Below are 15,105 nucleotides of genomic sequence, written 5' to 3'. Positions count from 1 at the left end.
GGTTAGGTCCCGGGATGCACGTTTCCCCAACGGGAGCTGGAGGCTCAGCAAGGTCAGCAGGGGGTCAGCGTGTCCCTGCCTCCGTGGACCAGCCTTGTGGCCTCTGCGACTCTGCCTTTCCCGGGGCCTTGCAGGGTCCAGGGAGGCAAAGGTCGTCGCACTCAGAGGCTTCTGTGTAGAGCCCGGTCCTTGCTCTGCGCGGGGACACGTGGGCCCCAGGGCACGGGCTGGGCTCAGTGACGGATAACACGGCAGGTGAGGGGCAGGCGAGCCGGGGGCCAGGTGCTAGGGCTGCGGGGTCCGCGTGCACGTGGACCTGAGGGGGACCATGGCAGGGCGGTGCGCTTGCACAGTGGGTCTGCTTGCTTCTCTCCAGTGTGATTCCAGCCTCCTCAGGGGTCCTGAGTCGAAGGGGCCACCAGGATGTCCCCAGGGACCACAGAGCCTTTGTCAGCCCCCTTCTACCCTCCAGCCAGCACAACTTAGACGTGGCCCTGGGGCTTACCTCTCTTTCCTAAGAGAAAGCTTCAGTTTGGAGCCCCCAAGCCCCGAGGCAGCGACGGGCTGGAGGGCGGGCGGGGGCAGGGCATCCCCAATCAGCACACTGAACGGTGTGCGCAGACAGACTGAACGGTGCTGCGGGAGACGACACGGTCAGTGCCGTCGCGCCGTGCAGGGTGAGTGTCCTGCCGACGGCCAGGGTCCCAGGCGGGCCAGCGCACTGGCTCTCTGCCTCTGTTTCCCCGAGCTGCACGGACACGACGGCTCCAGCTGTTACCTTCAGTGGGGCTCAGGCCTGTTCAGAGCAGAGGGAAATGCGTCTCCGGAGAGTCATCCCAGCCCCGGAATCCACAAAAGTTCTTGATGTTTTTGGTACTTGCCAAAACCTAAGATTCTCCAAACATGGACTTCCCACAAACACGATGGAATACGTACAGTTCGCAGGTTCCGCCGCCGCCTCCTCTTTCCTTATTTTGGGGGGCGGGGGAGTTAAGCAGTTTAAATTGTACTGACCTCCCGATTTTTTAGAAGCTAAATCTAAGGCTTTAAGCCCCCCCAAGTCTGACATGCTGTGAGCTGATCGTGCAGACGATGCTCAGAGACACAGTGGTCCGCGCCCCAGAAGGTTCACCAGCGTCCACGGCCATCTTCCCAAATTCTACGGAGACAGTGAGGAGCTGGTCAGGGTGTCTGAGGCACTTCCCAAAGCCGTTTTCAAAGGCACCGAATGACACAGCGAACACGTACCCCGGCCGGGATGCCCGGGGCACAGCCCATCGGACACTTGACGCCGCGTCGGTTACGACTCCACGCCCCCAGGAGCTTCTGCTTCTCAGCTGGAAGGAGCCGCCGGACATACAAACATCACGTAGATCGATAACTGTTCCAGAGTACGGAGGGGCAGACAGACGCAGACACAGAGACAGGTGCACGTCCCGAAGTGTTTCCATGCTTCCGTCTTTGGATAATGCAATCAAGAATGTAGGCAAGTTTGTTCCCCGAAGCTAAGGCATCACTAGTCCCTACAAAGGAAAATGAGTTCCAAGAATTCACGTGGTTTTCAGTAATCTAATTTCACCATTTATACGAAAACCTAGAGGCAGCAATGATATCCAGTAACTTCCGACATAAGCTAATGGTTTTTGGATGTTGTCCATTTACTGGGGCTTGCGTGGGTCTGTGTCACAGACACACGAGGGAAAACACACTTGCTGTAATTTCTCATAAGCAAGCAACAAGGAAGGAGCCGGTGTGGGAGCCGGAGACGCAGAGGAGCTCCGAAAACGGTTCCCCGCAGTGACTTCAGTCCAGAACCCCCCGCCGGCAGCCACTCCCCCTCGCGCTCCTGCAAACTTTGCACCACCCGTGACCCACTCCTGCCGGAGCCCGACTGGCCCCTGGATTCCACGTCTCTACCAGATCTGTGGGTCCCAGCAGCACGGCTGGTCTCCCAGTGTCTATTTTCAGCCACCGTTCCCTGGCAGGCTCTCCGAGACCAGACGCTCTGCTGGCCACGCCACGTCCGTGGGCTCCTGCTTCAGTGGTGGCGTGGTTCCATGGATGCTCCCAGATGCGGCTTCTCAGCGTGATGCTTCAGCCGCAGCCCTGCTTCCTCTTCGTGGACGGCCGGCTTGTCTGTTTCACAGTTTCCCGGTCTCTTGTCTACTCCCGAGACGCCAAGGCCAGTGACTAGCCGAGGCCACGCCATGCCCACCGCGATGCGCCAGCCACGGGCCGTCTGCAGCTGTCCTTGGCCGGCGCCGGGCCGCATCCTAGTGACAGCGTAGGGTGTGCCTGTGAAGGCACGTGGGTCTTGGGAAGCCACCACGATCCAACTCCAGGCCACCAGCGAGCAAAACGCCGTGAACGAATGTCACTTCAGGCATTTGGTCCAACGACAGCCTTGGCTCAGCTCCAGTGCGATGAGGGGGTTTTCACAGAAGTGTCCGTCCCTCCTACCTGCTGTCCACTGAGCACATCGGGCAGCGGCCCGCCCCAGGCTCTCCGTCTCAGTTCTGGGATCTGGAGAAACTCCGGAACGCTCACGTGCTTAGTCTCTGTGCTTGGTCTACAGGCCTCACTTCATGCTCGGGAACGGGCTCAGCCTTGTTCCGTAGGGGCTCATGTACTCCCACGCCCCGAGTCCCCGTCACAGTGACCGTCCCTCTCTGGAGTTTGTTCTCGGGCTCCTTGTTCACCCGGATGATGGTGTGGGGACAGAGATCTGGTGGTCCCACGCAGACTTCAACCCCATGATTTTAGCTCGATTTCTTTGGGGAGGGGCTTGCGCTCTCACTTTCAGGAATGTGCTGGGGGATTGTCTGGGAGGAACCCCGTCCGTCATTTGGGGTGTCAGCTGGTCCAGTTTGCCTCTGGTTTTCCTCTGATGGGGAAAACAGGCGAAGGACACAGGCGAAATCAGGGGTCGGCACTTGACATGCTCTTGGGCGTTTGATGTTGGGAGAAGATGGTCAGAGTGTTCGTATTGGGGACAAGCTTTAGGGAAGAGCCACCCTCCCCCGGCACCCAGAACCGTGGTCTGCTGGCACGCTGGGGGCGGGGCTGCTGGGGTCCGGGAGCGCACTGATGCCCGTTTGTGTTCAGAACATGACGACTACGGTGGTGAGGACCATGCTGAGGAACGACCTGTCCCCCGACGCCGTCATCCACCACCTGAAGATCCTGAGTCCCATCCATTGTGCCTTCCAGAACGACCTCCTGACGTCCTCGGGCTACGCCCCGGAGTGGGGGTGAGTGCAGAGGTCCTGCCGCCCCACCCCAGCTCACTCTCCCCGCTAGCACCTTCGCTTTGGATTTCTTTACGGTTTCAATCACTTGAGGACCCTTTTGTGAGACTGACAGTGGCCAGACGTGGTTAGGAACTACCAGCTCCCCTAACTGTTGTCTTCACGTCCAAACCTGGACCAATCAAAGAAAGCCAGTGTGCGCCCTAGCCAGTCACAGGGGACGCCCCAGTCCTGGTGAGCCCGCCCATGGCTTCCCCGTGACCATGCCTCACCGGCCGCCTGGGGCCTCTCTGTTCCACTGGGAAGCCAACCCCCGCCCCTGCTGGTCCTCAAGTCTCCTCCAGACCCTCTGGGGGCTGTCACCCCACTCCAGCCGGCTCAGAACAGGCAGCCTTTCTTTGCCCGGTCCCGCTGGGCGGTCTGCCTTTACTTTCTCCTCCTCTGGGGTTGCTTTCTGGGGAGCAATGGGAAGGGGCGGGGTCGCAGAAGCGCACCTGCCCAGCCCACCTGCTCTGGCAGGGTTTACACCATTATCGAGGACCTCCACGGCTCCGGGAATTTTGTCACCGAGATGCAGCTGTTTATCGGGGACTCCCCTATCCCCCGGAATTACACCGTGTCTGCCAGCGATGACATCAAGATCGAGGTGGGACTCTATAACCAGAACAGCAACCTCAAGGTGGTCCTGACCGAGTGCTGGGCGACGCCGTCCAGCAACGCCAGGGACCCGGTCATGTTCCTCTTCCTCAACGACAGGTGGGTGCTGGCTGCGGGCTGCTCGGGGGGCCTCTGAGTTCCCAGACCCCCACGGAGAGGCGGGTCTGGGTTTTCAGTGACGCCCGAGTCTCGGGGGACCGGGAGACCTGGCAGTCCCTGCCTCCCACGCACAGCGCGGATGGTGTGTGCGCAGGGGTGCAGCCGGCAGTGCAGGTAGACGGGCTGGGGTGCAGAGGGGTGGCTCCTGACCAGTGAGTCTGGTCCCTCGCTTCCCAGCTGCCCCATCCCCAACACGCACACGCACGTGATCGAGAACGGGGACTCCAGCAAGGCCCAGTTTAAGCTGAAAATCTTCTCCTTCATCAACAACTCCATCGTCTACCTGCACTGCCGGCTCCGCATCTGCATGGACTCCCCTGGGACCACATGCAAAATAGTAGGTGGCGCGCTTTCCCGGACGTGTGCCTGGACTCGCGTCCCCGCGGCTCTGAGGAGGGTCGCTCCGTTAGCTGGGGCCCAGGGCCGGGCTGCTCCGGGGCCCAACTTTTGGGAGGAGACACGGGGCCCTACAGCCTGAGCCCCATAAAGGCACAAAAGGAGGTGTGGGCGGCGGGCAGCTCGTGGGTGGGCGGTCCACGTGGTTGTGGCTAAGCTGCCTCCGTCGGGAGGCTGTAACACCGGCTGGTCATCACCGCACACCCCAGGCCGCCCCCGGGGCTGTGGGGCTTCTCTTCTCCGTGGAGAATGCATACCTGGGTATAAACACGGTCCTTTAATTTCATATTATTTTTAGCAGCATGGACGGAACGCTGTTGAATCCCAGCCACCGTGATACTGCATAGGAGGGTTCCCCTTCTGTTCATCCTCCACTCCGGGATCTTGAATAATTTTATATTCTCATTTCCTTAGCTGTTTAACTGTGAAATGATGCTTTGTGGTCCTGAGGTGTGAAAGCCGTTCACACCAGACAAGTGCGTCGCGGACAATTGATGTCACTTTGTCTCATCCCGTAGACATTGCAGAAAAAAGGACTGAAAGGCACACAGACCCCAGGGTGACCGCCGGCTAAGGGTGGCCACCGGCACGCACCTGCTGTAAAGCCCGTCAGAAATATGAAGGGTATTAGTCGTCACAACGACCTCTGTGAGGAGTTGCAAGTCCCCAGAGTTTTTATGATACGACTCTACACAGTCCCTTCCACGTCCCCAGAGGAGGGCTGTCGTGCTGGTGTCCTTGGCTGTGAGCACGGGGCACCACGGGGCGGCTGAGGCAGCAGGACTGCATCCTCCGAGGGGTCGTGACAGGACCGGTTCTCCCAGTGGCCGGAGGGAAACTCATTCCAGGCTCTGGCCCTGGCGTGGAGACACCGGCTTCTCCCTGTGTCTTCCCAGCTTCTCTCTGTGCGTGTCTGTGTTCAGCTTCCCCTTTTCACAAGGACGCAGCTGGGCAGGACTGGGACCCACCCCAATGACCTCGCTTTAACTTCATCTGCAAAGACCGTGTTTCCAAATAAGGTCCCATGTGCAGGTGCTGGGGCCAGGGCGTCAACATCGTTTAGGGGGACATAGAGCAGGTGTATGGTGAGCGGGTCCCACCACATCCCTGAAGCTGTCTGCGAGGCAGAGTGTGGAGAGGAGCAAGCGGCTGTGGCCGGCCATGGAGAAGGCCGAGGAGGCGCAGAGCTGACAGAGGGCCCGAGGGGCCCAGGGGTCTGGGGCTGGTGTTCTCTCGAACCTGCTTTCCTCCAGCCCCGGCTGCCCACCGGCCCTCCCGTCGCACCGGCAGAGCCCCGTGGTCCTGGCGGTCCAGGCCCCTCGGCCCCTTCCCTGCCTGAGCTCATCTAGCTGGTTTACAACGTCTGGATCAGAGTCTTACCCCGACAGTGACCACGTTTCTCAGAGCTGATGAGTTCCGTTCAACTAACTGGAAGTTTCCTTCATTTCAAAACAACAGAATTGCGATGACATCCGGTCCCCGAGAAGCCGGGAAGCGTCTGCAACACACCAGACGTCCTGGGGACCCCTCATTCGGTCTGAAGGTGAGTCGGTGACTCGGTTGAGTCAGTTAAAGAAAAGATGGAACTGGGTTCCGTCTCCCCCGCGTGTGAACCTGCCTGCCGCGACCAGGAGCCACGGCCAGGACGCTCCGTAGACCCATCACAGCGGACACAGCAGCTGGGTTCACGGAGAGCCCCGGTTCCAGCCTCTGCACGCAGAGTGGGGCCGGCCTCTCCCGGGAGCCCCTGGCAGGAGGAGCCTTTGTGGTCCTCAGGTCCCCGCGCTGCTGCGGAAGGAATGGCGGGCGCTGCGGGAAGTCCGCTCGCTCTTGGACAAAGCGGTATTTTGAATTGCGTCCCACGAAACCGGTCAAGTTTCCTGACGTGGATCGATACACCACGTGGGTTGTGGAGGGAGGAAGGCGGGCTGCACCGGGTCGGGTTCTGCGTGCACGCGTGTGCCGGTGTGCGCACGCACGGGAAAGCTCTTTATTCTGGGCTTGGCTACAGCAGAAGATGCAAAAAAAGGGAAAAAAAAAAAGAAGAGGCACAGCTTTCTCCCTTGGTATGAAAGTCCCGCTGGTCGATGACAACCCGTGCGGTTCCAGCGGCCACCATCACCTTTCCAGAAAAGCATTTTATTTCCTTTGAGATCCATTTTATTATTGTTGTTGTTGTTTAATTGGATGGGGGAATGGTGCGCTTTGGATATTAAGACAGAAACGGCTGGCTGTGTCCCAACATCTGTCCCTGTCCCTCGTAGTCAGTCGTGGAACGCCCAGGCTTTCGCTGGCCGGTGGCTGTTGGATAAATGCTCTCGTCCCCGGCCTGGCAGCCCAGGGCGGCCGTGTGCGTCAGTTCTGGCCGGTGACATGCAAACAGGAGGCGGAGTGACCGTTCCCGCAGGGCTGCCCCTCACCTGTCCCTGTCTTCCTCTTGCCTGGCGGGCGCAGGGGTGCGGTGGGGACGGCTGCAGTCCTCTGCCTGGAAGACCCTGAGGGCCTTGGGGACCGGAGCTGGAAGGAGCCCCATTCCCAAAGACCCCACAGAGCGAGTGTGCCAGCCCGGGCCTCTGACTTCGAGTTTTGTGCGGGAAAGAAAGAAACTTCCATGAGCTTTGCTTCTGCTGCTTTGGTGTTTTCTCCTTCTGTTACCCCTTTTTTGTTGATTTCCTCCCTGACTTTGGTGGCTCTCCTTGCTTCTCTGTATCTTCCTGCACGAGACCTTTGGGGCCTTGGATGTGGGGTCTGAGCCTGGGTCCGAGTCTGTTCAGGGCTTGGGAAGGGAGCCGAGGGAGCAGGAAGAGGGGGGGCCTCGTGGCTGGTGATTCCAACGGCTGCTTCTCATCCCAAGTATTTGTGAACTTGAAAAGATTCCAGGTTTGGGGCTACTGAGGGTGTGCTTCTGGAGCGGGGCTCCAGGTTCTGGGGTCTGCACTGGTCCTCAGCGGGTTCCAGGGCCCATCCTAGGACTGCGTGTTTCTTCTACCCTCTTCATTTTCTCAAACTTCTAAGGAGAACTGGTTGACCAGGTGGTCCTCATATGCATTTTCATCAATAGAAATGGGATTTCTAGTCTTTCGCAAAGAGTACAGATAATGTCGAAACTGCTGGAGTGGAAAAAGCCCTGGGTTTGCAGTTATGAGACCTGAGTTTGAATATAGTGCGTCTGGATGTGTGGTCTCGGAAGAATGGCTGAGTCTTCTGGATCCGAACCATCCTGCCGTCATTCCTCCACCCACCTACCCATCCCTCCATCCCGTTACCCAGCATTCCTTCCTCCGTCTGTCTACCCACCCCTCCGTCCGTCCGTCCATCCGTGCACACACTTACTCATTATTTCATCTGTCTCTGTGACAGGCCTACATGCCTACTAAGTGTCCAGCACGCTCCTCTTTCTCTGCGACCTGTGCACATGTGCCACATTGTGCTTCATTCCCCTCATCTATAAAATGGGAATAATAATAATTTCTACTTCAGACAGTGCCTTGTCCATCGAAATGACCAGACACGTGTTTGCTGTTATCATCTGTAACCGTTAGGGCACCACACTAACCACCACTGCAGAGAACAACAAATAGAATGAGGCTAGAAATCGCTGGGCTCCAAAACAAGCACCGTAATTACTCACCTTGTCCATCATTCTTTCTTACTGGGTTATTAGCTTTCGTTTGAGCCCCAGCGGTGCCACACAAATATATAGAAAAAGCATTTAGAAACATGGCATCTCCCAGTTGATGGAAATTTCGTATTTTAACTGTGTACATGAATGGAATTCACGTTGGAGACAGGGGTGAGAAAGACGGGCAGACAGATCCCTTCAGGATTGCCCCCCTCCCACCCTGTGCCCACACTCTGTTCCCTGTGCACCACACTCGGGCCCCACCCCTCATGCGCACACTCTCTCCCCCCACGTGCGCCCATGCTCTGTCCCCCACAGGCACCCACACTCTGCACCCCTACATGTGCCCACAATCTACCACTGACATGTGTCCATACTCTGTCCCCTCTGTGCACCCACACTCTACCCCCCACAGGCGCCCATGCTCTCTCCCTTTCTCACATGTGCCCACATTCTGCATCCCCCCACGTGCACCCACACTCTACCCCCGACATGCATCCATGCTCTGCCCTCAACATGCACCACACTCTACCGCCCATGTGCACTCACGTTCTGCCCCACACGTGCACCCATGCTCTACCTCATGTCCCCATGCTCTGCCCCTATGTGCACCCACACTCTGCCCCCCCATGTGCCTATACTTTGCCCCCCCATGTGTGCCCACACTGTACCCCCACATGTACCCATGCTCTCCCCCCGTGTGCCCACGCTCTGCTCCCCTGTGTGCCCACGCTCTGCCCCCCGTGTGCCCACGCTCTGCCCCCCGTGTGCCCACACTCTGCCCCCCACGGGTGCCCACACTCTGGCTCTGCCATCACCCTCACTCTCTCGGTGGGGACGACTGAGAATACTCGGGGATTCCCAGGAAGGCAGCCAAGCTCACAGGTTGGTACCCGGACAGGGGGGCTGCTCGGAGCAGTCCCCAGCTTCTGATCCACTCGGCCTTCTTCTCCTGGGCTCATTTGCCCACAAGCACCAGCCTTCGCACCACTGGTGTTAGTTCTCTGGCGCTGGTGCCACAGGAAACTAAGTGCACGGACTGGGGGGCTTACAACAGGAGGCCAGAAATTCAAGGTCAAGGTGTCACGGGGTTGGTCCCTGCTGGGGATTGAGGGAGGGTCTGTTCCAGGCTCTCTCAGCTCCCGGCATTTGCTGCTCTGGCTCGCCTCGGCTTGTACGATCCCGTCACCGGGTCTCTGCCTCTGTCCTCACACGGCGCTCTCCCTCTGTCTCTGTGTCTTCATGTGGCTGTCTTCTTATAAGGACATGGGTCCTGTTGGGTTGGGGGCCTCTCCGGCTTCAGCATGACCTCATCTGAAGCTAACCCACTCCATCTGCAATGATCCTATTAGTTTCTTTCAGTTGTAAAGCTTAATGAAATGGTTGGTAACCACCACCACCTTGTTCACCACCAACCCAAAAAAGAGGCTTGTAGTTAACCTCTGTGCTGCGGTATAGGGTGGGGGGTTAGGACCTCAACGCATCTTTTTGGAGGACACACAATGGCACCGCGCATGGGTAATGTTATGGAAGAACCCGTCTGGGCATTGTCCCCAGCTGTGGGCTGCCAACAAGCTCGTAGCAGCATCACAGTTTTCTGATTTAATTTTTGGGATCGTTCCATGGCCATCAGCTTTGCTAGATACCTCATTACTGCTCCCTCCCTAGAGTTTCTTTGTCCAAAGAGGAAGAAGTAGTCTCAGTGATGTCTGCCCGATGCTCGAATGTGCCCTCATCCTCTTCAAGTCCCCGACGGCTTCGTGTCTTTGCAAAATGACGTTTGCAGAGCAACCCCGGTAACTGTCCTGTGCATGGGTGCGGGCTGCCCGAGCTATCCCGGGGGAGGGCCAGGTTTTTATTAAAAGACTGACAGGTGGTCTGCCTGCGGGACCCACGTGCGGCTCACAACACCCAGTTGGTCTCTTCTGGACCCGGGACAGCCCCACTGCTGGCAAAGGTCATGTTCTAGCATGTGCTGGCTCTCCACTTCTAGCTGTCTCATGTGCACTGGTGACCATTCCCGAGCCCCGGTAACCAGGGGCGGCGCTGGCTTGCGGACCCTGCCTGGACCCTCCGTTACGAGCCTTCTGCGGCAGGGAACAGGAAACCAAACCGTTCGTCCCCGGAGCCGGCATTCTGGGGCTGGCTCTGGGCTCCCCTGCAGCACGGGGGCTAGCTGTCCTCTTCTCCCACTCCATTATGGTCCACTAGCAAGATGTCCCGCACCCAAGGCACAGGACGGGGGCAGGGGCCTGTCAGCACCCCCCAGAGGCTGGATCTGGGGACCGGCTGTGCGGTTGTTGTTGGGGAAGCTGGCTATCCCAGCTGGGTGCCTATGGAGGTTGAAACTGTTCCGGCAACCGTCCCCAGGGTCTTCCTCCTTCTGGAGGAGGGGGCAACCTAAGTTCCCGGCAGCCAGGAGGGGGTCCCCGATGTCGCTGTTGGACCACCTTGTTAACTGTGCACACCCGTGCCACACCCTGGGAGACCCAGAGCAGTGTCCACACAAGCAACTGCACAGGAAACAGGATCCGGGTGCCCCTTGTCCCCAGGTGGACATCCCGTGATGGAGGACGGAGGTGAACGTGATGCCGCGCCCTGTCCGTGGGTCACACCCACATGCTCGGGGCCCCTCGACACCCACCTTCCTCATGGGGGTGGACATCTCTCTTCCCTGGGGTGTGGGGGGTCAGGCCAGAGGGCCGGCTGGGGGCCTCCTCCTCTCTCTGGCCATGCAGGTCTCATGCAGTAGAGCTGAGGGGGAAGTTCCCACGCCACACGGGGAACTATCTTGAAACCAACCACCCGGCGGCAGGTCACCCATTCACAAGGCCTTCCACCCACCATCTGTCTCGAGGCTCAAAACCTTTCCGTCATCCCAAAGCAGCTCGGCATCCGTCTGGGGCCCCTCCATGCCCCTTCCCTCAGAACCTGACACCACTGTGCTTTCTGCCTCTGGCCTTGCCCGTTCCGGGTAGTTCCACAAGCAGGGTCCTGCTGCGTGGGGTCCTTTGCGACTGGCCTCTCTCACTCAGCGTGAGGTTTGGAGCTTCCTCCATGTTCCTTTATACGGCCAACAATACCCCGTTGTGCGGACGGACCCCACTTTGTTGATCGGCCCCTCCTTTGGTGAACACGGGGGTTGTGTCCAGCTTCGGGTGCTGTGGATACCGTGGCTATGAACGTGGGTGTCTGGGGATGTGAGTCCCGATTTCCAGCTGTTTCGGGCCTGTGTTCCCCTCTACTGTATCGGCCCTTTGGGTGTGGGGGAGGGTCGTGGCTCTCTGTGCCGGGCGAGCCACGTGTCCACATGCCAAGCCCCCTTGAGCCCTCCACCTCCCCTAGCCATGGTCCAGAATGTTGGGCAGGTCAAACTGTCCTGCTCACTGTGCCCTTCTCTTGGGGTTGGGACGCCTGCTTGGTCACTTTGGGACCCCTGTGTGCACATGGGCACGTGTGGAGCCTCACGCCCTGGTGCTCTGGACCGGTCCGATCCAGACGATCACGGCACAAAGCAGCCGACCCCCGTGGAGCGCTTGCTCCGTGGCTGTTCCGTCCCACGCCCCCCGTTCCACCCGCACCGTGAGGTCGGAGTGCTGGGCCACAGGCGGTCCTGGGCACGAGGAGACGCGCCCCTCGGGGTTCGGGCAGACCCTCCAGCTGCGCCTGTCTCACTCCCTGCAGGTGAGCGCGCAGGGGCGGAGCCAGGCCTGGGAACCGGCTACCTCGTCCTCATCGTGGTGGCCGTCTTTGCCTTGGTGGCGGGAGCAGGTGCCCTCGTCCTTGTGCACTACCGGAGAATGACCGGCAAATACAGCTTCAGAGCCGCGGCGGGCGACGTCAGCTACCAGGCGTTCTAGGAGTAGGAGGCCCGGCTGGCCTGCAGGTGCGGGAGGTGGGGGAGGCGCCGTCCACGCCCGCATCCTGCCCTCACGGTGGGAAGCCACAGGATCGTCCCGGGCGGGGAAACCGACCGTCCGTTGTCAGGGACCGGGTTCTGTCCATTTGCACAAGCGCTAAGCCCATGGAGCCCGGGACAGTGCGAGGGGCAGGGCGGGTGGGGGGGAGGGCCCTGGTGTGCCCCAACCACGTGAGGTTGTTATGACCACTTTCACAGATGGGGACCTGGGGCAGGGGTAAAGGACTGACCTGAGAATGTAGCTAGGAGGGGACGGGGCTGCAGTTTGGGTCTGGGGTCCATTCCCTAAGCTGCTGGGCTACAGTGCCTTAGACTAGACACGAGCAGCCGGCCTCCTTAGACCAGCATCCACGTGACCCACGGGCCCTCCCTAGACTAGTGCACACGTGACCCACAGTCCCTCCCTAGACGGGCGCACGCGCATGACCCATGGACCCTCCTTGGCCTAGCGCGCACGCAGCCCACGGGCCCCTTCGCCGCCCACGCTCCGGGAGCATTCCTGCAGGAACCTCTCCTTTCCCGGCTGCACACTGACCTGGCGACCTCCCTTTCCATGCAGGTAGCTGTGACTCAAACTTGGTCCTTAATTCATCAGGCATGGACCTAAGCTGCTCTGTCCCACATCCAGAGTCTGGAAGAGTCCCAGAGGTGGTGAAAACAGACTCTGACTGACTCCGGAGCCCAACATCCATGCAGGTCCCAGAGAAGCAACGCCCAGCTGGAGGGTGAGAGGAGCTGTTGGAGAGGGCGGCCGGGCGAGGGCGACGCGCAGAGCCTCAGACACGGGGCTCTTCAATCCAAGCATGAGCGCGGCTCTGCCATCACACAGATCACCCCGATAGCTCCGGAGCGCCCAGGCTCTATCATCCTAACTGGTCCAAGTGGCCCTTTCCTGTTTTGCTGACCATGGACATCCGTCACCCGCCACCCACCCCCCTCCGTCCGCTCATCTGCCCACCCACTCACTCGTCCTTCCATTCATCCAACGCTCTAACTTACAACATCTCACATTTGCAAAGATACCTGGCAGTTCACTTGGAGTTCTTTTAGCAATAGGTCAGTCGTGTACTGATAAATACTGCTAATGTTATTTCTAGTGGACGCATAGTCTCTTGAGCTTTCTCCTGCATTAGCAGTATATTGTTTTTATTTACACAACAGGAACTCAAAAGACAGTCTATTAATATGAAGGTCTTTATAAGTAGAAATAACATTACACACACACACACACACACACACACACACTCCGTATTTCATATATTTCCCCGTAGGATGGACTATTTACCCAGTACACAAAGGGAAACCGGAGAAGAAATGGGGCGAGTCATGTACATAAGGTCACAGGATAAATGCATAAGGAAGTGGGTGTAGAATCTAAATTTTTATTTTAGAATATTTTCCATGACACCACCCGGACCGCGCGTTTCACTTTATTTAAAACAAATTGAATGGTATCCGATAGCAAACACCTGAAAGTTCGGGGTTTTCCCTGAGGGACTTAGAATGTAACATGGTCCTAGTTTTTAATTCATGACATTAACTTTGTTGACTGTAACTCATGGCTACTAATACAGACCAGCTGGAGAATGTGACTAGTTTGATGTAGTGGATATCCTCAGAGTCAGTAAAGAATCACAATACGTCGTGTGTGTGTCTAAGCTGATTTGGAGCAGGAAGAATAAATTTCGTGTGACATTGAAACATGAGCGCGCCGGCTGGTCTGTTTGGTTCCGTCACATGCCGTGCTTACCCGGCAACCACGGAGGGCAGGTGCTGTGCTGGGCCCACTGGGGACACCCGGAATGTGTGTCTGGCTTTTCCATATATTCTGATAACTGGCTCAGGACCTGTCACTTGTTTTTCTTGAAAAGAGGCAATAAATGTTCCGTAGATCTGGGTTTCAGGGCCCATGACGGTGTGGGTCCCACGTGACCATCCCCCGGTACAGCTGCAGAATTAGAGATATTAGGGGACGCTCCCACAGTGGGACAGCGGGGACGTAGGGGAGCTGGAGTCAGACCTGGGCCTGTCCGGTGGCAAGGTCCCTGCGCCTGAGGTTGGGACAGTGAGCACGACCTTGAACCTTTTCCCTTTGCTCACCTAACTGTCACAACAGTCACTGATCCCATTTTACAGATAAGCAAACTGAGGCTCAAATTTTAAGTTACTGCTCTAAGCTGCTCACAGTGGAAACCCAGACCTTGTCCCTCCTAGTTCAGGCTCTTCCTGCTACTCCAGAGCAGACCTGGTCGGTTCACTGGTGAAGAATGGGAGCCTTCCAGGACCTTAGAACCCAGGGACCCTCTAGCCTATGGATAGAGCAGCCAAGAGCTCGGCAAGGTGGTGGGCTCCGACTGGCTGAGGTGCTGGGTCCCTGGCAGACCCAAGTGCTCCCTGGCCGAGGATGTCAGGCTGATTCCGTCTGGGGGTCAGGTGGAGGGGAGAAACCCCGGCGCTCCCTGCGCACCCTCTACCCGGACGGCACAGCCTCACCGCTGCCACCAGATGGCGGAGCAGACCAGGGCAGAAGGTCCCTTTCTTTTCCCCGCGGTCACAGCCCTGTTTCCCCATTTGTTCTATTTTGCTCTATTTGAGACTTTTGCCAGCAAAGGACAGGGAATCTGGAATCGTTCTGCAGGTCTTTGGCGTCCTAGGACGTGAGCCTGCTGGGGTGCGGCTCTGGGGGTCGGGAAATGACGCCCATCTTCCAGGGTGGGAGAGCAGTGACTTAATGCCATGAGCTGACCCGTGTCCCTGGCGGCGAGCCCCGAGCGGACCCTGCCCTCCCACCAGGACTGCCAGGGGGGGAAGCTGCCTCTCCCCTCTCTCCCTCTGTGCCTGGGAGGGAAAGGAGACAGTCTCTACCTGCAGCAGAAACCCCTGGGAATGAGCTCGCAGCCCGTCTGGGTTCCCTCTACGGGGACTCGCCAGGGGGACCGCGATGCCGCGCGCAGCAGGTTCTCGGGGGGCTCCAGCAAAGCGTTGAGATCTGGCCGGCTGGAGGATGGAGTTTGCGCCACAGAGGAGAAGCGTTTCTGACCTAAATACGGCTTGAGCCTCTTGCTGGGTCTACGTACGCAGGAGGTTATGGTTAGACGGGGCCA

The 15,105-nt window shown here is 58.4% G+C and overlaps 1 protein-coding gene across 1 annotated transcript in view; it reads left to right on the top strand.

Annotated features, from left to right (window-relative positions):
* Positions 1-13,818, top strand: part of UMODL1 (uromodulin like 1) — a 57,600-nt gene extending 43,782 nt beyond the window's left edge. Inside the window, exons 17-22 of the mRNA XM_004762202.3 lie at positions 3,106-3,251; positions 3,768-4,004; positions 4,242-4,401; positions 5,919-6,003; positions 11,767-11,968; positions 12,561-13,818. Coding sequence (XP_004762259.1) covers positions 3,106-3,251; positions 3,768-4,004; positions 4,242-4,401; positions 5,919-6,003; positions 11,767-11,942 — 804 coding nt within the window. The 3' untranslated portion in view covers positions 11,943-11,968; positions 12,561-13,818. The remainder of the gene's footprint in view (positions 1-3,105; positions 3,252-3,767; positions 4,005-4,241; positions 4,402-5,918; positions 6,004-11,766; positions 11,969-12,560) is intronic.
* Positions 13,819-15,105: the final 1,287 nt, after the last annotated feature.

This window comes from Mustela putorius, unplaced genomic scaffold, assembly GCF_011764305.1.
Source record: "Mustela putorius furo isolate JIRA1106 unplaced genomic scaffold, ASM1176430v1.1 tig00000765_pilon_pilon_pilon, whole genome shotgun sequence".
Classification (NCBI taxonomy): Eukaryota; Metazoa; Chordata; class Mammalia; order Carnivora; family Mustelidae; genus Mustela; species Mustela putorius.
This window is presented reverse-complemented; position numbering and strand designations above follow the sequence as displayed.